Here is a 17,463-nt window from a genome sequence, read left to right on the forward strand (position 1 = left end):
TAATTGTCATTAATAGCATTGTTGTTTCTAATTAAAGCGTTTGTATCCTTATCCTTTAAAACTATAACTGGTTTGGCGTGTATTTGTTTTGTGAGGGCTGCAAGGTGTTTACCGGGTTTATTTGCCATAAAATATAATGTTTTATTTGAGTTTAACCTGTAGTTGTTGGCTCTCTTCAAAAGTAAAATATCATATTCCTGCTTATGTTCAGAAATTCTGTTTTCTTCTATATCTTGTAAAGATAGTGATTTCCTTTTCGTTGATTTTAATTTCTAACTCAGATTTAACTTTTGTCTAGTATGATGTTATCATTCCCCTAATGTACAATGTTCCTGTCCTCAACGTGTACCTGTTCTCAACATGTTCTCAACATGATTTCTATTGGACGGTGACTGAACTGATGATAACACAGTAAGTGCCTTCAGAAAGTATTTACAGTGAGGGAAAATAGTATTTGATCCCCTGCTGATTTTGTACGTTTGCCCACTGACAAAGAAATTATCAGTCTATAATTTTAATGGTAGGTTTATTTGAACAGTGAGAGACAGAATAACAACAAAAAAATCCAGAAAAACGCATGTAAAAAATGTTACAAATTGATTTGCATTTTAATGAGGGAAATAAGTATTTGACCCCCTCTCAATCAGAAAGATTTCTGGCTCCCAGGTGTCTTTTATACAGGTAATGAGCTGAGATTAGGAGCACACTCTTAAAGGGAGTGCTCCTAATCTCAGCATGTTACCTGTATAAAAGACACCTGTCCACAGAAGCAATCAATCAATGACTTGGAGAAGATCTGCAAAGAGGAGTGGGACAAAATCCCTCCTGAGATGTGTGCAAACCTGGTGGCCAACTACAAGAAACGTCTGACCTCTGTGATTGCCAACAAGGGTTTTGCCACCAAGTACTAAGTCATGTTTTGCAGATGGGTCAAATACTTATTTCCCTCATTAAAATGCAAATCAATAAACATTATAGACTGATCATGTCTTTGTCAGTGGGCAAACGTACAAAATCAGCAGGGGATCAAATACTTTTTTCCCTCACTGTATATCCCTTGACTTATTCCACATTTTGTTGTGTTACAGCCTTATTCTAAAATTGATTAAATAAATAAAAATCCTCATCAATCTACACACAATTCCCCATAATGACAAAGTGAAAACAGGTTTTTAGACATTTTTGAAAACTATATGAAAAAACTAACAGAAATACCTCATAAGTATTCAGGCCCTTTGCTATGAGACTCGAAATTGAGCTCAGGTGCATCCTGTTTCCATTTATCATCCTTGAGATGTTTCTACAACTTGACTGGAGTCCACCTGTGGTAAATTCAATTATTTGAACATGATTTGTAAAGGCACACACCTGTCTATATAAGGTCTCACAGTTGACAGTGCATGTCAGAGCAAAAACCAAGCAATGAGGTCGAAGGAATTGTCCGTAGAGCTCCGAGACAGGATTGTGTTGAGGCACAGATCTGGGGAAGGGTACCAAAACATTTCTGCAGCATTGAAAGTCCCCAAGAACACAGTGGCCTCCATCATTCTTAAACGGAAGAAGTTTAGAACCACCAAGACTCTTCCTAGAGCTGGCCGTTCAGCCAAACTGAGCAATCGGGGGAGAAGGGCCTTGGTCAGGGATGTGACGAAGAACCCAATGGTCACTCTGACAGAGCTCCAGAGTTCCTCTGTGAAGATGGGAGAACCTTCCAGAAGGACAACCATCTCTGCAGCACTCCACCAATCAGGCCTTTATGGTAAAGTGGCCAGACAGAAGCCAATCGTCAGTAAAAGGCACATGACAGCCCGCTTGGAGTTTGCCAAAAGGCAACTAAAGGACTCTCAGACCATGCGAAACAAGATTCTCTGGTTTGATGAAACCAAGATTGAACTCTTTGGCCTGAATGCCAAGCGTCACGTCTGGAGGAAACCTGGCACCATCCCAACGGTGAAGCATGGTGGTGGCAGCATCATGCTGTGTGGATGTTTTTCAGCGGCAGGGACTGTGAGACTAGTCAGAATCGAGGGATAGATGAACGGAGCAAAGTACAGAGAGCTCCTTGATGAAAACCTGCTCCAGAGCGCTCAGGACCTCAGACTGGGGGCGAAGGTTCACCTTCCAACAGGACAACGACGCTAAGCACACACCCAAGACAACGCATGAGTGGCTTCGGGACAAGTCTCTAAATGTCTTTGAGTGGCCCAGCCAGAGCCTGGACTTGAACCTGATCAAACATCTCTGGAGAGACCTGAAAATAGCTGTGCAGTGACGTTCCCCATCCAACCTGACAGAGCTTGAGAGGATCTGCAGAGAAGAATGGAAGAAACTCCCCAAATACAGGTGTGCCAAGCTTTATAGCGTCATACCCAAGAAGACTTGCGGCTGTAATCGCTGCCAAAGGTGCTTCAACAAAGTACTGAGTAAAGGGTCTGAATACTTATGTAAATGTGATATCAGTTTTATTTTGAATACATTTGCAAAAAAATCTAAAAACCTGTTTTTGGTTTGTCATTATGGGGTATTGTGTGTAGATCGATGAGGGAAAAAACAATTTAATCAATTTTAAAATAAGTCTGTAACAAAACAAAATCTGGAAAAGTCAAGAGGTCTAAATACTTTCTGAATGCACTGAATTTGCCGTTGTATTTTAGATTATTGTCCTGCTGAAAGGTGAATTTGTCTCCCAGTGTCTGTTGGAAAGTAGACTGAACCAGGTTTTCCTCTAGGATTTTGCGTGTGCTTAGCTCCATTCCGTTTATTTTTATTTAAAACAAAATCCCTAGTCCTTGCCGATGATAAGCATACCCATAACATGATGCAGCCACCACCATGCTTGAAAATATAAAGAATAGTACTCAGTGATGTGTTGTGTTGGATTTGCCTCAAACATAACACTTCTATTATTTAGGACATAAAGTTAATTTCTTTGCCACATTTTTTTGCAGTTTTACTTTAGTGCCTTATTGCAAACAGGATGCAATTTTTATTCTGTACATGCTTCCTTCTTTTCACTCTGTCATTTTGGTTTGTATTGTGGAGTGACTACAATGTTGTTGATTCATCCTCAGTTTTCTCCTATCACAGCCATTAAACTCTAGAACTGTTTTAAAGTCACCATTGGCCTCATGGTGAAATCCCTGAGTGGTTTCCTTCCTCTCCGGCAACTGAGTTAGGAAGGACACCTGTATCTTTGTAATGACTCGGTGTGTTGATACACTGTCCAAAGTGTAATTATCAACTTCACCATGCTCAAAGGGAAATTCAATTTCAGCTTTTTCTTTTTTACCCATCTACCAATAGGTGCTCTTCTTTGTGAGGCATTGGAAAACCTCCCTGGTCTTTGTGGTTGAATCTGTTTGAAATTCACTGCTCGACTGAGGAAACTAACAGATAATTGTATATGTGGGGTACAGAGATGAGGTAGTCATTCAAAAAGCATGTTAAACACTATTAGTCCATGCAACTTATTATGTGACTTGTTAAGCACATTTCTATGCCTGAACTTATTTAGGCTTGCCATAACAAAAGGGTTGAATACTCCTTGACTCAAGACATTTCAGCTTTTAATTTTTAATTGATTTGTAAAAAAATAAATAATAATCAATAAACGTAATTCCACTTTGATATTATGGGGTATTGTGTGTAGGCCACTGACAACAAATCTAAAATTTAAATTCAGGCTGTAACACAATACATTTGGGAAAAAGTCAATGGGTGTGAATACTTTCTGAAGGCACTGTATGCAGTCATCTATTGATTCTATTGTCATACCCTAATGATCCTGGGACTCTTTCAGCAAAATGATTTTGTTCTAGACTGCTTAGGTCACAATTTGTTGTCAAGCAAAGCATGATTACACATTTAGAGGCTTGTTGAACTAAAGAGCATCTCTCTGGCCTACTCATGTGTCACTGTCTGAGTGCTGCTAATTTGCATCACAATTATTACTATAATTTCAGTGACTAGAGACATTGATGTGCTGTGTAAATATACTTAATGCATGTTATTCCCTCTAGACACTGATTGGCATTATTTTTGTGTTTCAACCCAACTGTTTTGTAAAGAGAGTTTTCCTGAGGGGTTTATATAATGCATTACATTTTGATGAAGTTATTCAGTGGATGTTAATCTCATCCAGAACAACTTAAAATCAGTGCAATCAAGGGATACAGGCTCTCAGAGATCTGTTCACCATCACCACAATGCTATAACAAAACAGGCATTTGGGTTAAGATATTTAGTTTGGTTATGAGGAATGTAAGTAGACCTGGCCAAATCAGAAACAAGAGGACTGATGAGCTAAGCCTTCCGCTTTCTTTTTTCTCTCTAGGCACCTCTTGCCCTTTCTCCAGTGCTTGACCTGTTGGGATGGAGGGCAGTGGCAATGGGTTGCCTGTAGAGATGGCCTCCCCTGGGCCGTGTATGGCTGGCATGGAGGGGAACACCAGTGGGCAGGTGTTTGAGGTGGCGCTGCAGAACGGCTCCTCGTCCAAACGTAGCCCTCAGTTTGTGGGGGTGGAGCTGCTGCAGTCCTTCAAGCTGCTCATCATCCCCTGCTATGTCCTGGTGATGCTGATCGGGGTGTTCGGCAACTACCTGCTGCTCTATGTCATCTGCCACACCCGCAAGATGCACAACATCACTAACTTCTTCATTGGAAACCTGGCCTTCTCCGACATGCTGATGTGTGCCACCTGCGTCCCTTTCACCTTGGCCTATGCCTTCAACCCCCGCGGCTGGGTGTTTGGGAGGTTCATGTGCTACCTGGTTTACCTCATCCAGCCAGTGACCGTCTATGTGTCTGTCTTTACTCTCACTGCTATTGGTATTGACAGGTAAGCCTTGGTCAAGGTTGCATTAACTAAACTTTTTTTGACTTTGAGTAGAATGAGCACATTATCACATTTCTATGTAAGCTTCTCTATCACATTAAGTAATTACATTTCCGCCACAGGTTTGATCATTTATCCTTTAATGTGATTTCCTCTATGGTGTTTCAGTATTTGTGGCTGGACCAGAACGATGATTAGGTATAGATTCAAGTCTGTCACATAAAGCACTCTTAACAGCTCTATTCAGCACCATAATTACTTTTTTAAAAGCTCAACTCAGAGAGATGATTCATACTTTAAGTCAATAACAGGAAATCAAATCATCTGCAGGGTCATTCACATCAAATGATGGAGAGGCAAGAGAAGAAGCATGATGTGATGTCTTTACACAAGCATGACACAGTGCAATTATTTTCAGATCAGAAAGCTAAACTATACCCACACTTTACATGGTATATTGATCCTATCGCCAGGTACTATGCCACAGTTCACCCTCTGAAGAAGCGGATCTCAGTGCTGGCGTGTACCTACCTCCTATCTGGAATCTGGCTGCTCTCCTGTGGTCTTGTGGCCCCGGCCGTGGCCCACACCTACCATGTTGAGTTCAAGAACGACGGCTTTACCATCTGTGAGGAGTTCTGGATGGGCAAGGAGAGAGAGAGGTTGGCCTACGCATACAGCACACTTTTCATGACCTACGTCCTGCCTCTGTCTGCCCTCTGCATCTCTTACCTCTGCATCTCTGTCAAGCTCCGTAACTGTGTGGTGCCTGGCCATCGCACCCAGAGCCAGGCCGAGGCCCAGCGAACCCGCAAGCGCAAGACCTTCCGTCTGATCACCCTGGTGGTGGCGGCCTTCGCCGTGTGCTGGATGCCCATCAGTGTGTTCAACGTGTTGCGGGACATTGACATTGACCTGATCGACAAGCGCTACTTCCTGCTCATCCAGCTGCTGTGCCACATGTGTGCCATGAGCTCGTCCTGCTGTAACCCGTTCCTGTACGCCTGGCTGCATAACCGCTTTCGCGCCGAGCTGCGCAAGATGTTCACCTGCCACCGCCGCATCGGCATCCCTGCAAACAACTGTGCCACAAACAGTGTGAACCCCTTCATCCCACCCTTCCACCCACCCGCACAGGATGTGTTCAGAGAATGGTCTTAAAATCAGCTGAAAGATTTTTGGTCAGGGTTTCTGTACTCTAAGATAAGATGGACAAATTATTTTTTCAAATGATTCTTCTGACCCCACTCCCACTGTTTCTCATGGCTATGTCCAATTAATACATATTTTGTGAAAAGTAATGTACATTTCTGCACAAGATTATTAAGTGGTTGCACAAGTGTAATAAACGGTGCCACAAACAAGACTGCTGCAAAAAAAGTATACTGCATTTGAAGTGTTCTTAGACATGTTGAAACATCAGAAGTTGATTGATCATGATGGACATCTTCGGTGTACATAATGCTGTTTATATTAGCATTATCTTTATTGTACAGTATAATCCCATATGATGCATACAACGTGATGGTTTATAATAGATACTTTTGGTTTGGTGTTTTCTTGATTTCAAAAGCTTCCTCTACAACCTCAAGGTTGTGACTGAAAGGTGATGCGCATTACCAGATGGGAACAAAGCTACCAACTTCACAGAAGAGGGTCCTGTCTTGGTAACAAAGATGATAGCTTCAGTCTCAACCACTAACACAAAATGAAACACATTTGGTCATGTCAAAAAATATTGTAATTGGTTCCATTTAACCTGGTTTCCATTTTTGATAAGTTGCAAGGTAAAACACAGTTTTACTTTCTGTGACAGAAATTGTTGCATCATGCATGTTACATCTTTGTAAAGGTAATGAAGTATACTGAACAAAAATATCAACGCAACATGCAACAATTTCAAAGATTTTACTGTGTGAACTTTTTAAGTGAACTTTACAGTTCACATAAGGAAATCAGTCAATTGAATTAATTAATTAGGCCCTAATCTATGGATTTTACATGACTGGGAATAGAGATATGCATCTGTTTCCTTAAAAAGAAAGGTAGGGGCGTGGATCAGAAAACCAGTAAGTATCTGGTGTGACCACTATTTATCTCATGTAGTGCGACACATCTCCTTCTCATAGAGTTGATCAGGCTGTTGATTGTGGCCTGTGGAATGTTGTCCCACTCTTCAATGGCTGTGCAAAGTTGCTGGATATTGGCAGGAACCGGAACATGCTGTCATACATCCAGAGCATCACAAACATGCTCAATGGGTGACATGTCTGGTGAGTATGCAGGCCATGGAAGAACTGGGACATTTTCAGTTTCCAGGAATTGTGTACAGATCCTTGCGACATGGGGCCATGCATTATCATGATGAAATATGAGGTGATGGCGGCGGATGAATGGCACGACAATGGGCCTCAGGATCTCATCACGGTATCTCTGTGCATTCAAAGTGCCATAGATAAAAATGCAATTGTGTTCGCTGCCCGTAGCTTATTCCTGCCCATACCATAACCCCAACGCCACCATGGGGCACTCTGTTCACAACGTTGACGTCAGCAAACTGCTCGCCCACACGATGCCATACACGTGGTATGCGGTTGAGGCCGGTTGGACGTATTGCCAAATTCTCTAAAACGTGATTGGAGGCAGGTTATGGTAGAGAAATTAAAATTACATTCTCTGACAACAGCTCTGGTGGACATTCCTGCAGTCAGCATGCCAATTGCATGCTCCCTTAAAACTTGAGACATCGTGGCATTGTGTTCTGTGACAAAACTGCACATTTTAGAGTGGCCTTTTATTGTCCCCAGCACAAGGTGCACCTGTATAATGATAATGCTGTTTAATCAGCTTCTTGATATGCCACACCTGTTAGGTGGATGCAGTGGCGATTTTAGCATGTAAATCTTGGTGGGGCAAACTCAAATATTTTTTTTGTTAATGCATGCCAGCAAAGCCACTACACAACACAACACTAAACAATATATTAATTACAATATAAAGGTGACAAATGATGCCCACAAACTGTTAGGGCCTATATAAAGCTGTCCCAACAGCAGACCTTTCTTTTCAGCACCATGGAGTGAATCCTTTTTTTACATTATTTTTTAATTTTTTTAATTTCTTTTTTAGGGGGTAGATCAGCTTTAATATTGCAGATAGATTGTAACATCCATCAATGTAATTGTCAGCATCACTTCCAATCCCCCATATGTTTTTTTTCTCTCGCAAATATATATATATATATACAGTGGGGAAAAAAAGTATTTAGTTAGCCACCAATTGTGCAAGTTCACCCACTTAAAAAGATGAGAGAGGCCTGTAATTTTCATCATAGGTACACGTCAACTATGACAGACAAAATGAGAAATAATTTCCAGAAAATCACATTGTAGGATTTTTAATGAATTTATTTGCAAATTATGGTGGAAAATAAGTATTTGGTCAATAACAAAAGTTTCTCAACACTTTGTTATATACCCTTTGTTGGCAATGACACAGGTCAAACGTTTTCAGTAAGTCTTCACAAACTGTTGCTGGTATTTTGGCCCATTCCTCCATGCAGATCTCCTCTAGAGCAGTGATGTTTTGGGGCTGTCGCTGGGCAACACGGACTTTCAACTCCCTCCAAAGATTTTCTATGGGGTTGAGATCTGGAGACTACTGGCTAGGCCACTCCAGGACCTTGAAATGCTTCTTACGAAGCCACTCCTTCGTTGCCCGGGCGGTGTGTTTGGGATCATTGTCATGCTGAAAGACCCAGCCACGTTTCATCTTCAATGCCCTTGCTGATGGAAGGAGGTTTTCACTCAAAATCTCACGATACATGGCCCCATTCATTCTTTCCTTTACACGGATCAGTCGTCCTAGTCCCTTTGCAGAAAAACAGCCCCAAAGCATGATGTTTCCACCCCCATGCTTCACAGTAGGTATGGTGTTCTTTGGATGCAACTCAGCATTCTTTGTCCTCCAAACACGACGAGTTGAGTTTTTACCAAAAAGTTCTATTTTGGTTTTTATAATATAATATGCCATTTAGCAGACGCTTTTATCCAAAGTGACTTACAGTCATGCGTGCATACATAATTTTTTTTGGTGTATGGGTGGTCCCGGGGATCGAACCCACTACCTTGGCGTTACAAGCGCCGTGCTCTACCAGCTGAGCTACAGAGGACCATATGACATTCTCCCAATCCTCTTCTGGATCATCCAAATGCACTCTAGCAAACTTCAGACGGGCCTGGACATGTACTGGCTTAAGCAGGGGGACACGTCTGGCACTGCAGGATTTGAGTCCCTGGCGGCGTAGTGTGTTACTGATGGTAAGCTTTGTTACTTTGGTCCCAGCTCTCTGCAGGTCATTCACTAGGTCCCCCCATGTGGTTCTGGGATTTTTGCTCACCGTTCTTGTGATCATTTTTACCCCACGGGGTGAGATCTTGCGTGGAGCCCCAGATCGAGGGAGATTATCAGTGGTCTTGTATGTCTTCCATTTCCTAATAATTGCTCCCACAGTTGATTTCTTCAAACCAAGCTGCTTACCTATTGCAGATTCAGTCTTCCCAGCCTGGTGCAGGTCTACAATTCCTTTGACAGCTCTTTGGTCTTGGCCATAGGGGAGTTTGGAGTGTGACTGTTTGAGGTTGTGAACAGGTGTCTTTTATACTGATAACAAGTTCAAACAGGTGCCATTAATACAGGTAACGAGTGGAGGACAGGTCTGTGAGAGCCAGAAATCTTGCTTGTTTGTAGGTGACCAAATACTTATTTTCCACCATAATTTGCAAATAAATTCATTAAAAATTCTACAATGTGATTTTCTGGAGAAAAAAAATCTCAATTTGTCTGTCATAGTTGACGTGTACCTATGATGAAAATTACAGGCCTCTTTCATCTTTTTAAGTGGGAGAACTTGCAGAATTGGTGGCTGACTAAATACTTTTTTCCCCCACTGTATATATATATATATATATATATATATACATACATACACATACATACATATAAATACATATAAAGTGAGGGAAAAAAGTATTTGATCCCCTGCTGATTTTGTACGTTTGCCCACTGACAAAGACATTTTCAGTCTATAATTTTAATGGTAGGTTTATTTGAACAGTGAGAGACAGAATAACAACAAAAATGTATGCACACATGACTGTAAGTCACTTTGGATAAAAGTGTCTGCTAAATGGCATATTATATTATACAAAAATCCAGAAAAACGCATGTCAAAAATGTTATAAATTGATTTGCATTTTAATGAGGGAAATAAGTATTTGACCCCCTCTCAATCAGAAAGATTTCTGGCTCCCAGGTGTCTTTTATACAGGTAACGAGCTGAGATTAGGAGCACACTCTTAAAGGGAGTGCTCCTAATCTCAGCTTGTTACCTGTATAAAAGACACCTGTCCACAGAAGCAATCAATCAATCAGATTCCAAACTCTCCACCATGGCCAAGACCAAAGAGCTCTCCAAGGATGTCAGGGACAAGATTGTAGACCTACACAAGGCTGGAATGGGCTACAAGACCATCGCCAAGCAGCTTGATGAGAAGGTAACAACAGTTGGTGCGATTATTCGCAAATGGAAGAAGCACAAAATAACTGTCAATCTCCCTCGGCCTGGGGCTCCATGCAAGATCTCACCTTGTGGAGTTGCAATGATCATGAGAATGGTGAGGAATCAGCCCAGAACTACACGGGAGGATCTTGTCAATGATTTCAAGGCAGCTGGGACCATAATCACCAAGAAAATAATTGGTAACGCACTACGCCGTGAAGGACTGAAATCCTGCAGCGCCCGCAAGGTCCCCCTGCTCAAGAAAGCACATATACAGGCTGGTCTGAAGTTTGCCAATGAACATCTGAATGATTCAGAGGAGAACTGGGTGAAAGTGTTGTGGTCAGATGAGACCAAAATTGAGCTCTTTGGCATCAACTCAACTCGCCGTGTTTGGGGGAGGAGGAATGCTGCCTATGACCCCAAGAACACCATCCCCACTGTCAAACATGGAGGTGGAAACATTATGCTTTGGGGGTGTTTTTCTGCTAAAGGGACAGGACAACTTCACCGCACCAAAGGGACGATGGACGGGGCCATGTACCATCAAATCTTAGTGGAGAACCTCCTTCCCTCAGCCAGGGCATTGAAAATAGGTCGTGGATGGGTATTCCAGCATGACAATGACCCAAAACACACGGCCAAGGCAACAAAGGAGTGGATCAAGTAGAAGCACGTTAAGGTCCTGGAGTGGCCTAGCCAGTCTCCAGACCTTAATCCCATAGAAAATCTGTGGAGGGAGCTGAAGGTTCGAGTGGCCAAACGTCAGCGTCGAAACCTTAATGACTTGGAGAAGCTCTGCAAAGAGGAGTGGGACAAAATCCCTCCTGAGATGTGTGCAAACCTGGTGGCCAACTACAAGAAACGCCTGACCTCTGTGATTGCCAACAAGGGTTTTGCCACCAAGTACTAAGTCACGTTTTGCAGAGGGGTCAAATACTTATTTCCCTCATTAAAATGCAAATCAATTTATAACATTTTGACATGAGTTTTTCTGGATTTTTGTTGTTGTTATTCTGTCTCTCACTGTTCAAATAAACCTACAATTAAAATTATAGTCTGATCATGTCTTTGTCAGTGGGCAAACGTACAAAATCAGCAGGGGATCAAATACTTTTTTCCCTCACTGTACATACATACATATACATAACCTTTTAAAAAATATATATTCCCCTTTATTACTTTCCAACCCCACCACCCCTTCCCTAATTGGAGTAAACTAGTGAACAACAATGCTTAGGCCTCTACTTCCAGCTTATACACACTATATACATTTTATGGACACAGTCAATTTTACAATAATTATATTTTGTTTGTTTTTACTTCCTCTACCCTCAATCTCTCTGATCGTTTTCATGATGTCCATCTGGTTTGCTTCTATATGCCATATCTTTCTAACTGTGCTCTTTCACAAAAGCTCTCAACCTATAACCTATATACTTATTATGGACACAGTATGAGTTACATTAGTTATCTTGTTGTTATTAGTTGTTGTTAGTTGTTATTAGTCCCATCCTTCAACTCCATTCAACACCACCCATCTATCTCTTAACACCCTCCATGTTGGATTTCTATTTGCCATATATTTTTCAACTGTACTGTGATGTTTTACAAAAGTTCTGAACCCTTGTATTCTCATTTTTTTCTACAGATTGTAAATTGAAAATAAACATTTTTGATAAAAGTATTATTATATTATTAATCGATTGACTATGACTTTTCAGATCACCCAGTAGTGCTATCTGCAGGGTTAGTTCCAGGTAAATATTGCAATCCGTTAGCCATTCCTGGACCTGTGTCCAAAAACAAGCTACAAATGGACAGTACCAAAACAAATGATCTAATGATTCTGTCTCTTCGCAGCAAAATCTGCAGAGCTGGGAAGATTGTATCCCCCATATAAATAACATTATACTGGTAGCAATAATTTTGTATAATAATTTAAATTGAAAAATGCGAAGTTTTGAATCTGGCGTCGTTTTGCGAATCAGTTCATAAACTCTATGCCATGGAATCGGTACGTCAATAATCTCTTCCCAACTATTTTGCAATCTATATGGGACGGCTGTCAATCCTTTGGTCCTTAAATGAAACTGGTATACTTTTTCATTTATCACAATTTTCTTTAACCAATTATGTTCTTTAATGCAGGGCCGACAGACAAGTTCCTTACTTTGTCCCCCTTCCACTTTCCTCTTCCATTTTTGCGGTAATGCTGCAATTATTTGGTTGTAATTTTGGGGTTTTATTAGCTGCATGTGCGACATAACGCCACCAGTCCTACCTATGATATAATTTACGAAGATTATACCTTTTTTTAAAATTTCGGCAGGGGATGTAGCTCAGTTGGTAGAGCATGGCGTTTGCAACGCCAGGGTTGTTGGTTCGATAAAATAATGTATGTGCTAACTGTAAGTCGCTCTGGATAAGAGCGTCTGCTAAATGACGTAAATGTAAATAAATAGGCCCGTTTAATTGTGTCTGGCTTGCCATTCCAAATAAAATGGAATCTTTTTTTCTCATATTATTTAAAAAACTGTTCGCTAGGCGTAGGCAAGACCATAAGCAAATAGGTAAACTGGGATAATACTAAAGAGTTAATCAGGGTGATTTTTCCACAAATTGACAGGCATTAGCCTTTCCATGGTAGCAAGATCTTATCTATTTTTGCTAACTTTCTATTAAAATGTATTGGAGTGAGATCATTTATTTCATTTGGGATATGTATTCCTAGTATATCCACATCACCACCAGACCATTCTATTGGTAAACTACATGGTAATGTACATTTATTTTTATTTTTTAGTGATCCAATACGTAATATAGTAAATTTATCATAATTTGGTTGTAATCGAGAGAGGTTAGAAAATGTATCTAGATCCTCTATGAGGCTGTGGAGGGATTAAAGTTGTGGATTTAAAAGAAAACATGAATCATCAACGTACAATGACACCTTTGTTTTTAAGCCCTGGATTTCTAATCCCTTGATATTATTGTTGGATCTGATTTTAATAGCTAACATTTCGATGGCCATAATAAATAGATATGCCTATAGTGAACAGCCTTGTTTCACTCCTCTTTGACAGTTTAAAACTTTCTGAGAAATAGCCATTATTTACTATTTTACACCTAGGGTTACTATACATGGTTTTAACCCATTTTATAAGAGATTCTCCAAAATTGAAATGCTCCAGGCATTTATATATAAACCCCAGTTGTACTTTATCAAATGCCTTTTCAAAGTCTGCTATGAATAGCAGGCCTGGTTTCCCAGATTTTTCATAGTGTTCTATTGTTTCTATTGTTGGAGTGAATCCTTACCACCGCAACACATGGCTATTAGTGGAGCCTTGTCTGGCAGCGAAACAGTTCATTCAGCCTCATTTACTGCCTTTTAAAAAATCATAGCTGATATGGCTGGCTTGCTTAAACAAATGTGGTTTCTACTGACAATTGAGATGTTCAAACCATGGCATAAGGGAATGATGAGCGGATAAGAGGCAATCCGTGATTTCGATTAAGACAATGAGCGAGCTAAGACGAACGTAGTCAATATTACTATTTGTTCAGCACTTTTGAAAAGTACAGCGACATAATTCAGAACATGGGCCGTTCTTACAGTATTCTCCATGCACACCAAGTCAGAACCGTAGGATAAATAAATGGGGCATATAAGCAGATAATGAAAGCTTTTACACGATTCGATGATGACATTCCTCTAAAACAGGCTATAGGCTACATGTGCACCACCAAGTCAGAACCGTAGGCTAAGTCAGGAGGGGAAAAGGGACCAAATTATTAGGGTGAGGCACATGAGCTACTAACAGCTTACTGCACAACATACACTTAGTATTACTTTCTTGGCTACAGTATACATATCTCCCTGGCATATTACATCATTTATGCAGCAGCATACAATACATTTTTGGACTCACCGTTGTGCTGTGCTCACTTGAACAGGAAGGTGGAATAGTGGGCCTTCTTGTGGGCAAATTTTGTCATGAAACTTTGTCATCAAAGTCTGGAATTCTCTTTATTTATGGTGCTTTCAAGACAACTGGGATCTCTGGGAAATAAAACAAGGTCGAATCATGACGTCAGTGATCTTCAGGTTGGAGCTCTATAAAGAGGCCTGAGTCCCCGACTTCGAATTCCGAGTTGGATTACCGTTCAAAACTTATTTTCCCAGTCGGAGCTACGTTTTTTCAGAGTTCCTAGTTGTCTTGAACACACTGAAGTCTGAGATTTTCCAGTTCAGAGTTTTCAGTTGTTTTGAACGCGGCAGAAGTAATTCTGGATTGACAGTGTAGTGTCGAGAAAACGATGCTGAGATGCTGTGATGACAATGAATCCGCTGACACTGTCCTCGATTATAATTATTTATTACATTGAAGATTTCAGTGCCAATTTACAGACTTCTGCAGACATCTGGAGAACAACCGGCCCAATCTCTTAATATGTTATTCTCTCAGTCCTTTGTCCCAACCAAGGTATATATATCCTATGTAACCTGATTTCCCCTACAGACCAATCCCAGGACGCCACATAACAGACTTCCTCTGTTTTAGGGTGTCCCTATAGAAATGCTCTCCAGATGCTTCCACAAGCTGAGTCAACATCCTCTAAGACACCATTTGCAACCGTCAGCAAAGTCATAAATTGTCTAGATACTACAACAGCATGGCCAATGTATTCAACCTTATCTGGCCCATGGTGTTGCATGTCAATGTTTATCCTTTTAAGCTTAGAAAAGAGACCATTAAACCCAGACTTGGACCACACACTCTCTCCACCGAATATAAAGCAGGGGAAGCAAAATAGCGATTGCTTTGCAACTGATTCCTTCCAAAGCACTCATTGTTGAATTTGCGATTTCAAACTTTTAGTAATGTTTATGTCCAATAGCCGATGAGCACCGATACGTTTTCTCTTCATAAGGATTGACCAGTATATTGTCGACGTGATTCATGATGACAACTGCTTGTCTTGCTAAGATGTTTATTTTTAGTCATTAGGTCATTTTAGCAAACACTTTTATCCAGAGCAACTTACAGTAGAGTGCATACATTTTTATACTTTTGTTTTGGGTACTGGTCCCTCGTGGGAATCGAACCCACAATGCTGGTGTTGCAAGCACCATGCTCTACCAACTGAGCCACACGGGAAAGTATCATGTTGACATGATCAGTCCAATCAAAGCTACGGTAGATATAACATGATTTGACATCACCTTATCTGTGGCCAATGACCTTGAGCCTTCTTGGATGGGCACTTCGGCACTTCTAATGTAAATCTATGGCAGCACCCAAGGGGGCTTAAACTTTCTAGCTCTCCCTGTAGATTATGTGGCGATGTAGTGTCCCCATGAGTGACAGAACAATGAGCCAATCACAGCGCAACTAGAGAAGATTACCAACCCCTACGCTCTGTATTTTCCGCTGGCTTACCCTCCACCACAGAAAGCACGGAGCTAGGCTGAAACACCTGCATTTTGGAGCTGCCTTACTCAAGAAAGCAAAAAAGAGACCATGTTTGTATGCAGCTTTATTAACTCAATATACAGTACCAGTCAAAGGTTTGGACACACCTACTCATTCAAGGGTTTTTCTATATTTTTACTATTTTCTACATTGTAGAATAATAGTGAAGACATCAAAACTATGAAATAACACATATAGAATCATGTAGTAACCAAGAAAGTGTTAAACAAATCAAAATATATGTTATATTTGAGATTCTTCAAATAGCCACCCTTTGCCTTAATGACAGCTTTGCACACTCTTGGCATTCTCTCAACCAGCTTCATGAGGTAGTCACCTGGAATGCATTTCAATTAACAGGTGTGCCTTCTTAAAAGTTAATTTGTGGAATTTCTTTCCTTCTTAATGCATTTGAGCCAATCAGTTATGTTGTGACAAGGTAGGGGTGTAAATGTAATACAGAAGATAGCCCTATTTGGTAAAAGACCAATTCCATATTATGGCAAGAACAGATCAAAAAAGCAAAGAGAAACGACAGTCCATCATTACTTTAAGACATGAAGGTCAGTCAATCTGGGAAAATGTCAAGAACTTTGAAAGTTTCTTCAAGTGCAGTTGCAAAAACCATCAAGGGTAATAATGAAACTGGCTCTCACGAGGACCGCCACAGGAAAGGAAGACCCAGACTTACCTCTGCTGCAGAGGATAAATTCATTAGAGTGAACTGCACCTCAGATTGCAGCCCAAATAAATGCTTCACAGAGTTCAAGTAACAGACACATTTCACCATCAACTGTTCAGAGGAGACTGGAATTATTTGATTTTATTAAAAAAGAAAATCGGGGGGAACTCGGATGGTTGAGGGGCAGCTCTCGGGAACTGTGGGGGGGTAGTGGCCTGGCGGTTGGGAGCTTGGGCCGGTGGCTGATAGGTTGCTGGTTCCGGTCCCCGTTTTTTTGACCTTGTGGGAGATCTGTCGAAGTGCCCTTGAGCAGGGCGTTGACCCTGGTTGCTTCTGTGGGTCACTCTGGATGGGAGTCTGTTAGATGACTGAATGTAATGTAAATGTTGAGCGGCTTCACTGCAGGTAGATTGCATGTTTTAATATTCCATACAACAACAAAAAAATAATGTTTGTCTGGCAAAGCAAGTCTACAGTTGGTATGAAAGAGCAGTCCAAAATAATTGATTGATCATGATTTTAATGCCATTATCAAATCTCTGTTCATCAACACATCTCATTTGTATCAATAAGGAAGGGGCTGTGAGTTGACTCCATTAGAACATTTGAAAAGGATTGAAGAGAATAATTGTTGCCATGGTCACATACACATTCAACACCTTATCCTTATGTCAGGGTGGTTGATCTTTTCATTGATTCATTTTCAGACACTTCTAATAAGACCAAATAAGTGAGAAACCATGGTAATGAGTTCTGTGACCCAGATGAAGCTGACAAGCACTCACAATAAATAAGCCTCTACCAACCACAAACCTGTGAATAGAGACAGTTCCTCAATATCTTGAGAGCAATGGTCTAAACAAACATGCTGTAAAGCTCTCATTAAATGATGAAATTGTACAAACC

General features: G+C 40.8%; 1 protein-coding gene across 1 annotated transcript; it reads left to right on the top strand.

Moving 5' to 3' along the window:
• The first annotated feature begins 4,371 nt into the window (after window positions 1-4,371).
• Window positions 4,372-5,996, top strand: LOC121587384 (prolactin-releasing peptide receptor-like). Its single transcript, XM_041904274.1, has 2 exons — window positions 4,372-4,838; window positions 5,309-5,996. The coding sequence occupies exons 1-2, from the start codon at window positions 4,372-4,374 to the stop codon at window positions 5,994-5,996; spliced, it is 1,155 nt and encodes a 384-aa protein (XP_041760208.1).
• Window positions 5,997-17,463: the final 11,467 nt, after the last annotated feature.

The sequence above is a fragment of the Coregonus clupeaformis genome, chromosome 18 (assembly GCF_020615455.1).
Source record: "Coregonus clupeaformis isolate EN_2021a chromosome 18, ASM2061545v1, whole genome shotgun sequence".
Lineage (NCBI taxonomy): Eukaryota > Metazoa > Chordata > Actinopteri > Salmoniformes > Salmonidae > Coregonus > Coregonus clupeaformis.

Excerpts from the sequence above, each read along its gene's own strand:
- LOC121587384 (XM_041904274.1), top strand. The coding sequence starts at position 4,372 with ATGGAGGGCAGTGGCAATGGGTTGCCTGTAGAGATGGCCTCCCCTGGG. Across the intron at positions 4,839-5,308 it reads ACTGCTATTGGTATTGACAG|GTACTATGCCACAGTTCACC; the intron begins GTAAGCCTTGGT and ends TCCTATCGCCAG.